Below are 17,264 nucleotides of genomic sequence, written 5' to 3'. Positions count from 1 at the left end.
AACTCTGGAATGGATACATGAACTGATTCGGTAGGGAAGGACGTCAAAAAGCCAGTGTATATTCTCCTGAGACAAGCTGGCTCATAACTGTTGTAACTGGTCCTTGATATCCTGGATACTAGCAGTGGGACACCATTGGCATCTGAGCTGGTCTCACACATGATCTATCATGGACAAAGCTGAGGACCTTGCTGCCCATCAGACTAACTCAGTATCACACAGACATTTCATAGAGACATGTACTGTGTGCACATGACGAATGTCCTGTTGAAAAATGGCACCACAGTACTGCAGCAAGAGACATGAGGATGCAGGATGTTTGTGACATACTGTTGTGCTGTCAGAGTTCCCTAGATCACTTCTAGTCAAATGCAGTGGCTCCCCACACTCATGATACCAATAGTAACACTGCTGTGCCTTTCCAAAACATTGGAAGACTGGGACGTCTCCCCGAGCTGTTACCATGTTCACCTATGACTGTTATCTGGGATAGTGATGAGTAGCAATTCATTACTTAACACAATGTGACAACGTTTTTCGCCAGTCTGTGCTTCCTGGTCATGGCACCACTCCTCCAGATGTAGCACTCTGGATGGCGCTGTTAATTACAGCCTAGGCATGGGACAGTAAGTCTACTGTTCGACTGCTGCTAGTTCTTGAGCACTGGTGCTGGATGACACATAATGTTGAAGGGAGTCCATTACTTGTTCTTGGATGGCAGGCACAGATGTGAAGGGGTTACAGTGTGCTTAATGCACAATATGGCAATACTCTCTTGTGGTCTCAAACAAGGTTGACTGGAACCTTGATGATGAGTATGCCTGCCATCAGATTCCCATGCAGTCTAACATAGGGCCAGTGTTACATCTGAATGCCCTAAAAATCAGCATATTGCAGAAGGTGGCCATTCTACAAGCCACTGAGACTCGCCAATGGAGTGTACATGTATGAAGCTGCATTGATATCCAATCATGTCTTGTGGTTGCCTCATTATTTTGTCAGGTAATGGATATAGTAGACTATGTGACACTTGTATGAAACCTGAGTGTGGAAAATATATGAATGTAGTCCAGCAGCAGCACCATGTTTGCACTGATGACTTATAATTATTAGAAAAACAACAGTGTTCTGATCCCAAATTAAGCCAATAATAAGTAAAAATGATAACTACATATGAAAACAATGTATGACTTCAATTTCAATGTTCAACAACATAGGAAAAGACAGATTGCTACTTACTGTAAAGACGACACGTTAAGTTGCATACAAACACAATTAAAAGATGTTTAGATAAAGCTTCATCAGTAAAAGAGAGACACACACCATTCATACCTGCAAGCAAGCACACCTCATGCACACATGATGACCAATTCCAGCATCTCAGTCTGGAATGCAACTATCACATGTGATGCAAGCAGCAATCTGGAGAGGCTGGGAAAGGGATAGTAGTGTACAAGTTAGGTGGACTGTCCAAGGACTACAACACCAACAGATGCAGTGTCAGGAAGTTGTGGGGCAGGGAAGTGGGGCAAAAAGGAGCAAAAAAGGAAAGGAGTGGAGAAAGATGGGCAGATACATGGACAGAGTGTGGCAAATAAACAGGAGTGGGGGCTGGGGGGAGATGAAAATGGGGAGGAGATGACAGGACAGAGGGGGTGGAAACTGTTGGGTGGAGGGTGTGGGGACAGTATGTTACCATATGTTGAGCCCAGGATAATTATTGGAGCACAAAATTATGTAAGGTTAACTCCCATCTGCACAGTTACCCACCCCTTTACCTCCTGAATCCCTAATCGTCATTGTTGATGCTGCCTCTCTAAACACCAACATCCTACATGCACATGGTCTTACCACTATTGAACATTACCTTTCAGAACGTCCTTCAGATTCCAAACCCACTTCCTCTTTCCTCATATACCTTACTAACTTTTTCTTAACCCACAACTACTTCTCCTATGAAGGAAACATATATGAACAAATCTGTGGCACAGCCATGGGCAGCTGCATGGCATCCTCCTAAGCCAACCTTTTTATGGGCTATCTAGAGGACACCTTACTTGCCTCCCAAAACACTAAGCCCCTAGTCTGGTTCAGGTCCATTGATGATATCTTCACGATCTGGACTCAGGGCCAAGACTTTGTACTTTCACAACCTGAATACCTTCTCTCTCATCCGCTTCACGTGGTCCTCCTCAGCCCAATGTGCCACCTTCCTAGATGTTGACCTTCTCTCTGATGACTCCTTCCACACCTCTGCTACATGAAACCCACCAGCCACTGCATTTTGACAGCTTTCAGCCCAAAAAATCCCTCCCATACAGCCTGACCACCCAGGGACAGCACATGTGCAGTGACAAAACCTTCCTTGTTCCAAGATCTTCAGGCACGAAGCTCCAGACCTAGTCTGCAGACAGATCCCCCATGTCATTTCTCCTCATACCCCCAATCCTCCCACCACCCCTAAGAACCAATCACAAAGGAGTGTCCCCTTCATCTCCCAGTACCACCCTGGACTGGAACAACTGAACCACATCCTTTGCCAAGGCTCTGATTACCTATCATCATGCCCTGAAAAGAGGGTCATCCTACTCGAGATACTTCCCATCTCTCCTAAAGTCGTGTTCTGTTGTTCACCCAACCTCCGCAACATGCTAGTCCATCCCTATGCCACTCACAATCCCAACCCCCTGTCACATGGATCATATCCCTGTGGAACACCTAGGTGCAAAACCTGCCCAAACCACCCACTTTCTATTCCAGACCTGTCACAGGTTTATTCTATTCCATCAGGATCTGTGTCACCTGTGAAAGCATCAGTGTTATTTACCAGCTCTGCTGCAATCATTGCACAGCTTTTTGTATTGGTATGACTACCAACCAGCTGTCCACCAGAATGAACAGCCACCACCAAACTGTGGCCAAGAGCAAAGTAGACCACCGTGTAGCAGAACATGCACCTACACACGACAAGCTTGATTTCAATGGCTGCTTCACTACCCGAGCCATCTGGATAGTTCCCTCCATCACCAGCTGTTCTAAACTGTGCAGGTGGGAGTTATCCTTGCAACACATTCTCTGCTCCCATAATTATCCCAGCCTTAACCTACAGTAATATACTGCCCCCACTCCCTCCACCCAACAGTTTCCACCCCCTCTGCCCTATGATCTCCTCCCAATTCTCTTCTCCCATTCTGTTTATTTGTAATCCTCTGCCAATGCGGCCACCCGTCTTTCCCTGCTCCTCTCCTTTTTTGCTCCTTTTTCCCCGCCTCCCTGCTCCACAACCTTTTGAGGCCAAGCCTGTTGACATTCTAGTCCCTACACACTCCACCAGACAGCGTTCGTCTCTCTCTCTCTCTACTCATACACTACTATCCCTTCCACTTTCCTGGCCCCTCCAGACTGCTGTTTGCATCTCATGTGATAGTTGCATTCTGGCGATCATGTGTGCATGAGGTGTGCTTGCTTGTGAGTATGAATGGTGTGCATCTCTCTTTTACTGATGAAGGCTGTAGCCAAAAGCTTTATGTAAGTGTGTTTTAATTGTGCCTGCCTGCAACTTTATATATATCTTCTTTAGGGTAAGAAACAATCTATCTTTCCCTACATTGTTGATATTCCTACCTGGAGTTTCCATTGTTCGTTCACTTTCAATGTTCTTTTCACAAATAAATATTTTTCTTCAATTAACGGTGTGTTAAAATAGAAAACAGCATAGACCACTGCTGTCAATTGGATCACTGTCAAGGTTTTAGGTACTGGTAGTGGCATATAAAAAAATCATGCAGTTCTAGTGTTAAAGCTCAGATATGAACCGACACCAATGACAAAAATGATAAATTGAGATATACAGGTTTCAATGCCCTGATGTCACAAATAACCCAGAACACTGACTCACTGAGACAGATGCAAATAATTGCATTTTCTGTCTGTGCTGTAGTGATCTAACTTATAGTGTGATTAAAAGATGTAAGATCAGGATTTCAAGTCGACAACACAAGGTCATCAGAGATGCCGACCAAATTTGGAATGGGAAAGGATGCAGGAGGAAATCAGTCATTCCATTTTAGGACCAATATTGTACCAGATATACATCATTGAGTTTCCCAACAGTGTTAATCAGGGAGAAAAAAATGTTCTTTTCTGACAATGCAGTATTACAGCCACTAAGAATACAAGAGAACTCCAAGCAGAGGATGCTAATTAAACACTCAAGGAAGTATACAACCAGCCAATATGCAATAAAGTGACTCTGAACATAAAGAAACAAATTCTGTGACTTTCAGTTTCAAGAGGGAAATAACATAGTTAAAGTAAATGTAGATGGCACCTCTATAGACTGCATGACAAACACAAAAATTTATAGGAATGAATATTCAGTGTTGAAGTGGTGTCAACACACAGTCACTTGCAAACAGAAGGGATAAAAGGTACTTCTGGTGTTGGCAGCTTTTCCATTGCATACTGCAGTTGGCACCTATTCGTGTGGTGAATAATGGGAAGTGAGCAAGATGAACCCCAATGAGTTGGATGATTAAATAAGGTGGTGGAACCAATGAGAAAATAGCGTTCAACAAGCCTTGTGATGATGTGTAGTGTATGAAATTACATGACGGCATAATGTAATATATTGTGCAGATTGTTGTGATATAAAACAGAATATTCAGTAAGATTTAAACTGTACTCTTATGTTTCTGAATAAGCACCACCACAGAAATTGGAACACTTCAACAATGTTTTCAAAACAATCATTGGAGTACAATACAGATCAGTTCATTACCATAGCCAGTTTTCTCCAGTCATGTCAGTGGGCTTTGCCAATTCACATCCAAATGGTAATATTTCAATCCAGCCTAGACCTCGGGCTATGATATAGATCAGTCTGCTACCACAGCAAATTTTCCTCAAGTCACATTCATTGGCTTCACGAACTCACAATCAAACTATAACATTGGGATACTAAATAATATCGCAAGAAATCCTGTCATATTATGAGAAACATACAATACAAGAGATACATACCAAAACCAGTACCCAAATTCATAATCCATAGTAGTCGGACCAATAATTGTCTATCTTGCACTGTCCATGTCAAAAACAAAAGTAATCTAGTCATGTCTTCTGCCAAAACAAGTCATTAGATCCAGCGATTCTCACTGGATAATGTACAGTATTACCCAACTGGCTATGACTAATGAAAACAAATTGCAAGCGCAGCACACAGAGGAAGAGCCGGCGACACCATGAGAATGTCATAAGCATGTTATGTTCTGAGAATCCTGGATCATCAGTGTGCAACACTCACTGTTTCTTCATTACATACTATTTGTATGTACATTCAGTTTTTAGCTAAAGAATTTTTTTCTGGGGAACAAATGCACAGAATAATATCATTCTTTTCTTGGGAACATATACACAAAAAAAGAACACAGTTTTAAAACTACAGAAATGCAGTATAAGAATTATAACCAGAAATATTAGTAGAGCTCATTGCAAAGATCTGTTCAAAACACTGGGGATTTTAATCACACAATGTGAGTACAATTACCAATCAGGTATAGTATGCACACCTAAAATAACATTTAGAATCGCTGTACAAACAATGGCCAGGCTGAACTTACATTTACCAAAAAATACAATAAACATAAAACTTAAAACAGCATTTTCTACCCAGGGATAGAACTGTAAAATAAATTCAACATAGATATTCAAGAGATTACTAAAACAAAATTTTTTTAAAAAGTGAGATACGAAGTATCTCTTTAGCCATAAATTCTATTGCTACATTGAAGGATTATTTAGATAATACAGAGTAGTGATTTTGCTAAAAATGTAAAACACATAAATAATAATAATGGTAATGGAACATATACCATTTCACATAACACTTTCACACTATGTCTTTTCCTTCTTTTCTGGAAAAACATATTCCCAGAGATAAGCAATGTATAATACACAGAAGAGCTAAAGAAACTGGTACACCTGCCTAACATCTTGTAGGTCCCCATGAGCATGCAGAAGCAGTGCAACACGACATGGCATGCACTTGACTACACTTCCTGGAGCCACTCTGTAGCAATTCTGCATGTGTGGGGTGTCACATTGTCCTGCTGGAATTGCCCAACTCCACCAGAATGCACAATGTACATGAATGGATGCATGTGATCAGGTAGGTTGCTTACATAATGTCACCTGTCAGAGTTGTGCGTAGATCTATCAGGGATCCCATGCCACTCCAACTGCACATGCCCCACACCACTACAGTGCCTCTACCAGCTTCACAGTCCACTGCTGACATGCAAGATCCGTGGGTTCATGAGGTTGTCTCCATACCCATAAATGTCCATCCACTAGATACAATTTGAAATGAGACACATCTGACTAGGCAACATGTTTCCAGTCATCAACAGTCTAATGTCAATGTTGACAGGCCCATGCAAAGCATAAAACTTTGTGTCGTGCAGTCATCAAGGGTACAAGAGTGGTCCTTTACCTCTGAAAGTCTTTAACAGTGATGTTTCGTTGAACAGTTCACGTGCTGTCACTAGTTGATGGCCAAGCTTTGAAACCTGCAGCAATTTGTGGAAGCGTTGCACTTTTGTCAAGTTGAACAATTCTCTTCAGTTGTCACTGGTCCCACTCTTGCAGGATCTTTTTCTAGCTGCAGCGATATCAGAGATTTGATGTTTTACCGGAGTCCTCATATTAATGGTACACTCGTGAAATTGTCATACAGGGAAATCCTACCTTCATCACTACCTTGGACGTGCTGTCTCATCGCTTGTGCGCCGATTATAATGCCACGTTCAAACTTGCATAATCTTGATAACCTGCCATTGTAGAAGCATAACCGACCTAACAACTGAGCCAGACACTTGTTGTCTTATATAGATATTGCCGACCGTAGTGCTGTATTCTGCCTGTCTACATGTCTCTGTATTTGAATGCGCATGCCTATACCAGTTTCTTTGGCGCTTCAGTACCACCTTATCCTCAATAGCTCATTTATGGAGTGATGCTGATTCTGTTTTTCAGGGGAGCAAATGGGATGTTGCAGTACACAGAATGGAAGCCATACATTGTCACTATAGTCCTAACATCTGATGACTGTGTGTAGCATTACATTATTAAACATACATGTGTATATATACACATATATGTGTAAAGCGTATGCTGCGACTGTGAATAGAAAATGAATGAATGGTGTAGCACTAGCGTTTTACATTACCAAATAACTTTTGCATTATACACTGGGGAGAAATGGAATGAGGTAGTACTATTTTAAACAGATGCTTTGCACCTGGGAGTGTGTAGGCTCCAGTATTCAGTCTCATAAAGACACTGTGTAATGTGTACTATAGATGGAAGTAGGAAGGAGGGGGTAGATTACAACTTGAAGAAAGCTTTCCTCTCTTTTTCCACTTATGCCTCACTTCATTTTGCACAGGACTTCAGCTATTTTAGTTTTCAAATGACTAAGTGGCCTCACCAAATTTTTGGTTACACTAAGAGAGTTACAGTCCTTCCTGTGCAATAGCTGGTGGAGAAAGATGACGACAAGTGTAGTGATGCACAGTGAACGAGTGAATAAAGGTTACTGTTCTGTCGTAAAAAAGGAATCCTGTGAAAACTGTAAAAGTGAAATCGAAAAACTAAACGAACGCATTTCATGTTTACAAAAAATTGTAGATGTTCTAAGACATGAGATTTCGCATATAAGTAATGAAAACTGTGAGCTGAAGAATTTGCGCCATCTTCTAAATGATAAAACAATTAAGCCACAAAACGGGAACCTGGTGAGTTATGAGAAGCGGAAAGGAAGCAATAGACAGGCATCAAAGGCAGCAAATAAAATTATAATTGCAGATAAAAACAAGTATCGTGTTCTGTCGAATAGTAGTGATGCCTGCAATAAGGATAAGCAATACACTAGTGAAGTGATGCAAGACAGTGAAACAACGTCCGAGTGGATAAAAGTGTCGCTCAAAGGTAATCCCTTGTCCACTATAAGAATAATAAACTCCGTAAAATCTGTCACATTTTGCGATAAAAACAAATACGACGTTTTGCAACAAGGTGAAAATACAAATAAACAAAAACCGACACTTGTGACAAAGAAGGAAGAATCAAAAGTCGATGTCTTTGGAGATAGTCACGCCAAAGGAATTTCTCTAGAGCTGCAAGTAAATAGTAAATCAACGACGGTCACAGGCATGGTTAAACCAGGTGCTGGTTTCAAAGAAGTGACGAAAAACATCATAAAATATAACTACGACAAGCAGGACAGTCTTGTAATTTGCGCTGGAGTTATGAAAACAATGCTATGAAATGTATAAACAGCTCTTGAGTGTTTTGCTAGTACTGTCAAATACAAACATTCTACTGGTGAACTTTACCCACAGGCATGATTTACCCAAATGGTCATGTGTGAATAAGGAAATTCACAGAATTAAAGCGAAACTTAAAAGTAGTTGTAGGCTATTCAGGAATGTGAAATTAATTGACTCGAGCACACTCGATAGAGAATGTTTTACGAAACATGGGCTTCACCTTAACAGAAATGGGAAGGCCAGGTAAGGAACTTTAATAAGGGAAGCAATTAAATGTAATTACAAAGCGACAGCCACCGAACTGCGATGGTATAAATCTCAAATAGCAGAAACACGAGCACAAACAGCAGCAGCACACAAATGGACCGTCCAAAAAACAGTAGCAACAGAGGAACCTACTACTGGACCAACATTAGCAGCAGCAGAACTAACAACAGAAGCAATGGTTACAGCTTCAAAAACCAAGCAACCAGAATCATTAGCAGTCACAGCAACATCAGAAGCAGTAGTTCCAACATCAATAACCAAGCAACCAGAATCACTGGCATTCACTGCAACAGCACATAGCAGCAGCAGTGGAAATAGGAGCAGTCATCACACCAGAAGAAGGCAGCCACCCTTGAGAAGTCAGGATTTTTGCTGGGGCAAAACAGTGAACAACAGCACATAACAGGGAAACAGGGAAATGTTTGCAAGCAGAGGAATCTACAACAAGGTATGAAATCTTGTAACAGTATTAAGAGAAAATGCATCAACAGAGTGTAAAGTCACAGGTCAGTCGGATTGTTCAGATCAGCTAAGAATTATGAGTCTGAACATTCAGTATCTTAAAAACAAGTACCTTGAACTTGAGGTAGCAGCAAATAGTGACCATATTGATTGTTTATGTGTTATGGAACATTGGTGCAGGGACAGTGAACTAAACAGCATAAACTTAAGCCAATATAAACTTGCCAGTTAGTACTGTAGGCAAAATGCCAAAGGTGGTGGTGTATGCATTTATCTAAATCCCAAGCTTAAATTTAAGTTAAGATACGAGGCTAAACCATTAATCATAGAAAAGGATTTTGAGGCAGTAGCCATTCAGTTATATAGTTTAAATTTTAATTGTTGCAGCAATTTACAGGTCACCATCTGCAGATACTGAAGTCTTTCTTAAGAATTTGGAAGAAATGCTCAACATTTTCTCAAATGAGAACTCTACCATAATTCTTTGTGGTGACTTTAATATTACTCAATTGGTCCAGAGTCCAGTAAAAAACAAGTTTTTAGACATACTAAAAAGCTTCAACATGTTCCCCCACATATCAGCTCCCACTAGAACAACAGATTCCTGTGAAAGCCTAATAGATAACATCTTCTCAAATGTGGACACACATGAAGTTGCAGTTACAAATGTGAATATAGGATTATCAGATCATAATGCACTAACCTTTAATCTCACTGCAACTCCCAAGGAGGAGGAAAATAAAAAGGAGTACAAACGATTTTTCTCTACTGAAAATTGTAATCAGTTCAAAAATAATTTTAAAAATGCAGTTTAGTCAGAGGTCCTGGCACAAACAAACACAAATGATGCTTACAATATATTTGCTTCCACTTTTATGACATACTTTGAAATGTGTTTCCCAAAAAAGCTTTTGAGTTATAGATCATCTGGATCCAAAGGGACCTGGGTTACACCCGGAATTAAAAAGTCAAGGTAACCATGAAATTACTAAGTTTAAAGTTAAAAACATGTCATGATCAGCAGTTTGTTGAGTATGTGAGGACATACAAAAAGACTTACCGCAAAGTAATAGCAAAAGCAAAATTATTAAGTAATGATAGATTAATAAGGCAGGCTAGTAACAAGTCCAGAATGATGTGGAAAATGGTAAAAAAAGAAACTGGGGGTCAAACTAAAGAACAGGAAATCATTCTTAAAAATAATGAAAATATTCCCATAGAAAAAGATGCCACGGCAAACTACGTAAACAATTATTTTGTTAATATTCCCTTTCCTTTAAGCAGTAAATTTAAGCAACAACCAACAGTGACAACTCCAATGGTAAATACCAGCATGATGGCAATCGCAACAGATGAGCATGAAGTTCTAAAAGTCATTAAATGCTTGAAATCGAAAATTTCCTCTGGGTTGGATGATTTACCTGTATCAATAATTAAGAAAATTGCTCCATGTGTTGTCAAACCTATAGTGCACATAGCAAACTTGTCCCTTAGTGAAGGAATATTTCTGGACAAACTTAAAATCTCTAACGTGATACCTCTATACAAAAATGGTGACAGACATAAAATAGAAAATTACCGACCTATATCTCTCCTCCCAGCCTTCTCCAAAATACTTGAGGAATTAATGAAAATCAGGGTTACAAAAATCTAGAAAAACATAAACTAATAAATAAGTCAACATGGCTTTCGAGCAGGGCACAGTACAGACACAGCCATATTGGACGACACAACAGAAATAGTAAGAAATTTGGAGTCAAATAAACAGGTTGTTGGAATTAATCTAGATTTATCCAAAGCCTTCGATACTGTGAACCATGTAATATTACTAGAGAAACTTGAAGCAATAGGCATCAGGGGTACTGTTAAAAAATGGTTTGAATCTTATCTGCAAAACAGCTCACAAGTTGTTGATCTGAGGTCATCCAAAAATGTTCACAATTTTAAACTCATATCTGAACCAAAACAAATTGAAATAGGTGTTCCACAGGGCAGCATTCTGGGCCCATTGTTATTTCCAATTTATATCAATGATATGCAGGCTCCAGACAGCTCAGCCAAAATTCTACATTTGCAGATGACACGAGTATCATAATTAGTGATATAAAAGAATCATTGTGTACTACAGCAGAGAAAATGCTCTCAGACATACAGTAATGGTTTTATTCAAATAAGCTGACATTAAATACAAAGAAAACAAACTTTATACAGTATGGAAGCAAGTGCCAAGGGGAAAATATGTGCCTTATGCTGGATAGCAAACAAATAGAAAAAGTGTGCACCACAAAGTTTCTGGGAATGCGAATTGACAAAGATTTGAACTGGAATGAACACAGTGTATATCTTACTCAGAAACTTAGCTCAGCATGTTTTGCCTTAAGAATAATATCCAAGGTATGCAGCAAAGAATGTATTAGAGCAGTGTATTTCAGATATTTCCAATCAGTTGCAAGCTATGACATAAGTTTTTGGGGAAAAACCAGTTCAAGACTAAATGACATTTTTATTATGCAAAAAAGAGCTATTCATATCATGACACACAGCCCACCACAAATTCACTGTAGACCCTTATTCAGACAACTAAAGATACTTACAATATATATTTTTAAATGCCTGGAAATGATAAGTAAAAATAACTGCGATCTCCAAACCAACTCAAGCTACCATGATCACAATACAAGGTATTGTAAAGACTTCCACATTCCCTATGTAGCAAAAACTAGAAGTCAGAAACATGTTAGCCACTTAGGAATAAAGCTTTTAAATGCACTTCCATCTCAAATTAAAAAATTGAAAGGCAAAAATAATTTCAAGCATGAAGTAAAAAAATACTTAATGGAAAAATGCTACTACAGTGTAAATGAATACGTGTCTCAGACTGTGGATTGAAACCTGTAGCCTACTTTTTTTTTTTTAATTCAGACTAACTTAATGATGTTTTCAACTTTGTAATTATGATAGTTAGGAAAAATCTGTTAAATATCCGTAATACGTTTTGTGTATATCCATAATAAGTTTTGTGTATGAGGCATAGTTCATGATCTAAAATTGTTTATCATGAGCATGTACTTTTGTTTTTTGGGTAATAAGTTCTTGTACACTACTTATGTACTATGTGTATGTAATTTGTTTGCTGTTTGTATATGTTTGTCAGTTTATTATGTGTATGTGTTGTTATGTGTTACGTGTAATCAAATGACAAATCCTATATCACATGTGTGATCTATTGGATGCTAAATAAATAAATAAATAAAAATAAATAGCCATCGTGATTTATGTTTTCCATGCCTTAACTAAATTACTTCATGCAAATGCTGGGGCGGTTCCTACCAAAAGCAAAATCTAGATACAAGGCGGGGATATGAATACGAGAGCAAGTGCAGCGCCTTAACAATGTAGTGGGATGGGTCATAGTACGTGATGAACAATTCGGATGGGAATGTACATGACTGACACTTGGTGAGCCAAATTCAAATTCGAGTGTGTTGTCACAGCTGTGAAATTTGGTGAAGATAATGTGATGAGCTGGAGATAGTTTATGTGATTTTGTCTCAGGTCAATAGTTACAGTAAATGGAAAAACGAACGCAGGGGTTTATAAATGCGAAGTCGATACGTCTCATAATCCGTAAATGGACCAGCTTCCAGTATATACATCTCGTTTTTTACTGAATAATGCAATCGAAATCTGTCATTTCGTAATATTCTTACCGTCTATTATGAGGACAATCAAAATCTATAAGCATCAACAAGTCACATTACTGTACTCACTTAAGTGTTACGCAACATTTATGCAAGTTAAAAATAACTTTGTGTGGAATACGGTACCTAACTGAACCTGACGTATCGCGTTACCGTTCCTCTCAGTTTCTGCGAAAGGGCTTTCCAACAAAACGAGTTCTTCAAGTTCACTGTATTCTGAGAATAGTAATTTCTGAATCCTATTCATCATGTCTTCTTTTTAAAATCTTAAAATGGTTCACAAAAAGTTTTCATTTCGAACGACACCGTCTAGTAAACACAACAATGAAAATCTCGCTCCAAATAAATAAATGCAGTCCTTCACAGAAAACATATTTTAAAGCAAAGTTGCCAACATGTGATTATTTTTTCCGTCAAACCAACACCCAAACATCCGTCAGAACCCGTCAAAATAAAATATCTCCATATTTTCTTGCAAAAATAAAGAAAAAATAAAACTTCCGTATTTTCTTGCAAATAAAAAGACGAAATTAAAATTTATTTTAGACATTATACTCATAATTAGTTTACGAGACGGCCAGTCATTTAAAAATCCGTCGTACTCGGCCAAAATATAAAATATATATTATTATATAACTACATCACATTTTAAGGTAGCAGTAACAAGCAAATTTAAATACAGGCCATTAAGTTTCTGGCATGCAGTCGCAACGCATTCAGCTTTTACTTCTAATATTTCCGCTGTATAACGTCCAGTCATCTTCAGAACGAGCCGACAGACAGTATACAGCCGAAATATTAGAAGAAATAGCCGAAATTATGCGCAGCACGCCCAAAATTTAATGAGCAGTCATTGCGCCAGGAAAACGTGAAGATGCACAAATCTAAAGATATTTACTCACCAATGTTGATTAAAATAATAACAGTTCATCCACATCGTCCTCTGCCTCTTCTTTAATTGACGTGCTGGATTGTCGGTCTCCTCGGTACGCAGCTATTGTGCCAATTTGGTTCAAACCATGCTCTAGTAAGACAGCACTTGTTCACACGCCTAAGTCCGGCCCACACAGTGAGAACTGCGTTTACCATATTGGTTTTAAGTCTATTCCTGAGGGAGATTTTCACATTGTTAAGCATGCTAAATGCTCTTTCAGTCTCAATATTTGACCAAGATAACACCAAAAGCATCACTGCAAACTCTGAGAGCTCCTGAAATGAATTTTGGGAACTAGCGTCTTTATATGATGCGATCTCTTGCTAAAGTTCTACTGTATTGTCGACATTTTTCCACTGAGGAGTGGTGACTTTTGACCACTGGAAGTCAATTTTTGTTATTTCTGTGTCAGGTAATTGAAATTCCTGAGCTTGCGTGATTATATTTTTTTTTCACCACCTTCAAATACTGTTGTGGAGCAATTAGGCACACTTCTTGCAAGGCCTTGACATTATTCGGCAGTCGCCTCTGGAGTTCCTGAGTTCCTCTACTAAGCAAAGCAGGCAATTTTCGCATCTACTGTGAAAAACTTTTTCGCTTTCTGCGTTAATTTTATGTTCTTTCATCATATGTACCAATAAAACCTCTACTTCGTGGCCAAGGCAAATATTAGGGGATTTGTATTTCCTAACTTCTACCATTAGCAAATCCCCCTTATAACAGGGGACAATGATCCACCTCGTAAGACCTACAATAACAACGGCTAAGTCGTGTCTTTGAACGATCTGCTGTACTCGATTGGAATGATTTATTGACCTTTTGACGTTATTCTACTAAGAAACAGAAGATAAATCTTATTGATGGCAGCCGACTGCATAATATATAATAGTTCATCGTTGTAGCGCTTGTCTGCTGTCTGGATATTTCAAAATGTGTCTGTAGTTAAAGCCACTGACTTAAAATGCGATCAAAAGCAAATTCGATCAATAGCCATCTTGTGTCTGATTGGTTTATAATTTTAAGAGGTTCGATTCAATCATTTATTGCTTTAAACAGCTCCCTATACATGATTCGTCGAGAAGAACATTTGGAAAACTAAGAATAAGTTTCACAAATTAAAGAACTCAAGATTCCTTGGTAGCATTTGGGCAGCGGAGGACACTGCTAACTGAACTGAATGGCAAACACGGGGGATCAATACAGGATTAGGGACCTCAGATTTCAGTTTCTGGCAGACCCGGTTGTTTATACCCACCATTACTGAGGCATTATCCATTTATCCATACCAGTTCCTCTCATTTGTTTAATGTCTATACCATAATCTGAAAGTTGTCACTTTACTACAGTAACAATACATTCAGCATTCCCCTGTTGTAGTTAAAATTTTCTAAAAGGGTGTAAATATCCCTGCTTTAGTCTTTTTAAAAATATACACTCCTGGAAATGGAAAAAAGAACACGTTGACACCGGTGTGTCAGACCCACCATACTTGCTCCGGACACTGCGAGAGGGCTGTACAAGCAATGATCACACGCACGGCACAGCGGACACACCAGGAACCGCGGTGTTGGCCGTCGAATGGCGCTAGCTGCGCAGCATTTGTGCACCGCCGCCGTCAGTGTCAGCCAGTTTGCCGTGGCATACGGAGCTCCATCGCACTCTTTAACACTGGTAGCATGCCGCGACAGCGTGGACGTGAACCGTATGTGCAGTTGACGGACTTTGAGCGAGGGCGTATAGTGGGCATGCGGGAGGCCAGGTGGACGTACCGCCGAATTGCTCAACACGTGGGGCGTGAGGTCTCCACAGTACATCGATGTTGTCGCCAGTGGTCGGCGGAAGGTGCACGTGCCCGTCGACCTGGGACTGGACCGCAGCGACGCACGGATGCACGCCAAGACCGTAGGATCCTACGCAGTGCCGTAGGGGACCGCACCGCCACTTCCCAGCAAATTAGGGACACTGTTGCTCCTGGGGTATCGGCGAGGACCATTCGCAACCGTCTCCATGAAGCTGGGCTACGGTCCCACACACCGTTAGGCCGTCTTCCGCTCATGCCCCAACATCGTGCAGCCCGCCTCCAGTGGTGTCGCGACAGGCGTGAATGGAGGGACGAATGGAGACGTGTCGTCTTCAGCGATGAGAGTCGCTTCTGCCTTGGTGCCAATGATGGTCGTATGCGTGTTTGGCGCCGTGCAGGTGAGCGCCACAATCAGGACTGCATACGACCGAGGCACACAGGGCCAACACCCGGCATCATGGTGTGGGGAGCGATCTCCTACACTGGCCGTACACCACTGGTGATCGTCGAGGGGACACTGAATAGTGCACGGTACATCCAAACCGTCATCGAACCCATCGTTCTACCATTCCTAGACCGGCAAGGGAACTTGCTGTTCCAACAGGACAATGCACGTCCGCATGTACCCCATGCCACCCAACGTGCTCTAGAAGGTGTAAGTCAACTACCCTGGCCAGCAAGATCTCCGGATCTGTCCCCCATTGAGCATGTTTGGGACTGGATGAAGCGTCGTCTCACGCGGTCTGCACGTCCAGCACGAACGCTGGTCCAACTAATGCGCCAGGTGGAAATGGCATGGCAAGCCGTTCCACAGGACTACATCCAGCATCTCTACGATCGTCTCCATGGGAGAATAGCAGCCTGCATTGCTGCGAAAGGTGGATATACACTGTACTAGTGCCGACATTGTGCATGCTCTGTTGCCTGTGTCTATGTGCCTGTGGTTCTGTCAGTGTGATCATGTGATGTATCTGACCCCAGGAATGTGTCAATAAAGTTTCCCCTTCCTGGGACAATGAATTCATGGTGTTCTTATTTCAATTTCCAGGAGTGTATTTTTGTTAGTGTGCTCCTGGTGCTAGAGGCAAGTACCGTGTACTTAAAACCAGTTCGAATCCTGGTGGTAGATGATACTTTCGCTGGCAGTATTTGGCTGGCCAGGGGAGGAGAGATGGTAGTTCAAACTTCCTGATCGCCAGTTTTTGCGCCAATGTCCTGGTTTAAATTCCAAACCTCTCCACAATCTCTCATGAAGAGAGGACATGTGAAACTGTTGATGGTGATTCGTCCATCGGATAGGGATGTTAAGCTCGGAGGCCTGGATGATGTTCTTCTTCTTCATCCATAAAAACATGAACATGACACCACACAGTACCAGCACTCATCACAGTCATCCCCTGTGTACAAAAACATGCTCGACACTTCGTAACAGGTCAGAGGAGAGCAATGGCAAACCACCTCCACTTGGACCCTTCCCAGAATGGGGTTTCAGGATTCCTGCTCCTGCGCCCTACGCCAAGTTCGTGAGTATGGTACTCCTACTTACTATTGTATCTTTGCTTACAATAGAAATTAGAGCCATTTGCCACCGCATTATGTTTGCTTTCCTGAGTTCGCCAGTGATCAGGAATGTTTAATAATGTTAGCTAAAAAATAGCCACGTACATTACTCAATCAGAAGAAAATCTAAGGAGTTAACTTTAGTTCAGTTTTCAGGTGTATCCTACATGCATTTAATTTGAATGAAAAAAATCAGAAATTCAGCCCGT

At 40.6% G+C, this 17,264-nt stretch overlaps 1 protein-coding gene across 1 annotated transcript in view; it reads right to left on the bottom strand.

Moving 5' to 3' along the window:
* LOC126176513 (uncharacterized) overlaps positions 1 to 13,007 on the bottom strand; it is a 274,041-nt gene extending 261,034 nt beyond the window's left edge. Inside the window, exon 1 of the mRNA XM_049923670.1 lies at positions 12,887 to 13,007. Within this exon, the coding sequence (XP_049779627.1) occupies positions 12,887 to 13,007 (121 nt within the window). The remainder of the gene's footprint in view (positions 1 to 12,886) is intronic.
* Positions 13,008 to 17,264: the final 4,257 nt, after the last annotated feature.

The sequence above is a fragment of the Schistocerca cancellata genome, chromosome 3, assembly GCF_023864275.1.
Source record: "Schistocerca cancellata isolate TAMUIC-IGC-003103 chromosome 3, iqSchCanc2.1, whole genome shotgun sequence".
In the NCBI taxonomy this organism is placed as follows: domain Eukaryota; kingdom Metazoa; phylum Arthropoda; class Insecta; order Orthoptera; family Acrididae; genus Schistocerca; species Schistocerca cancellata.
This window is presented reverse-complemented; position numbering and strand designations above follow the sequence as displayed.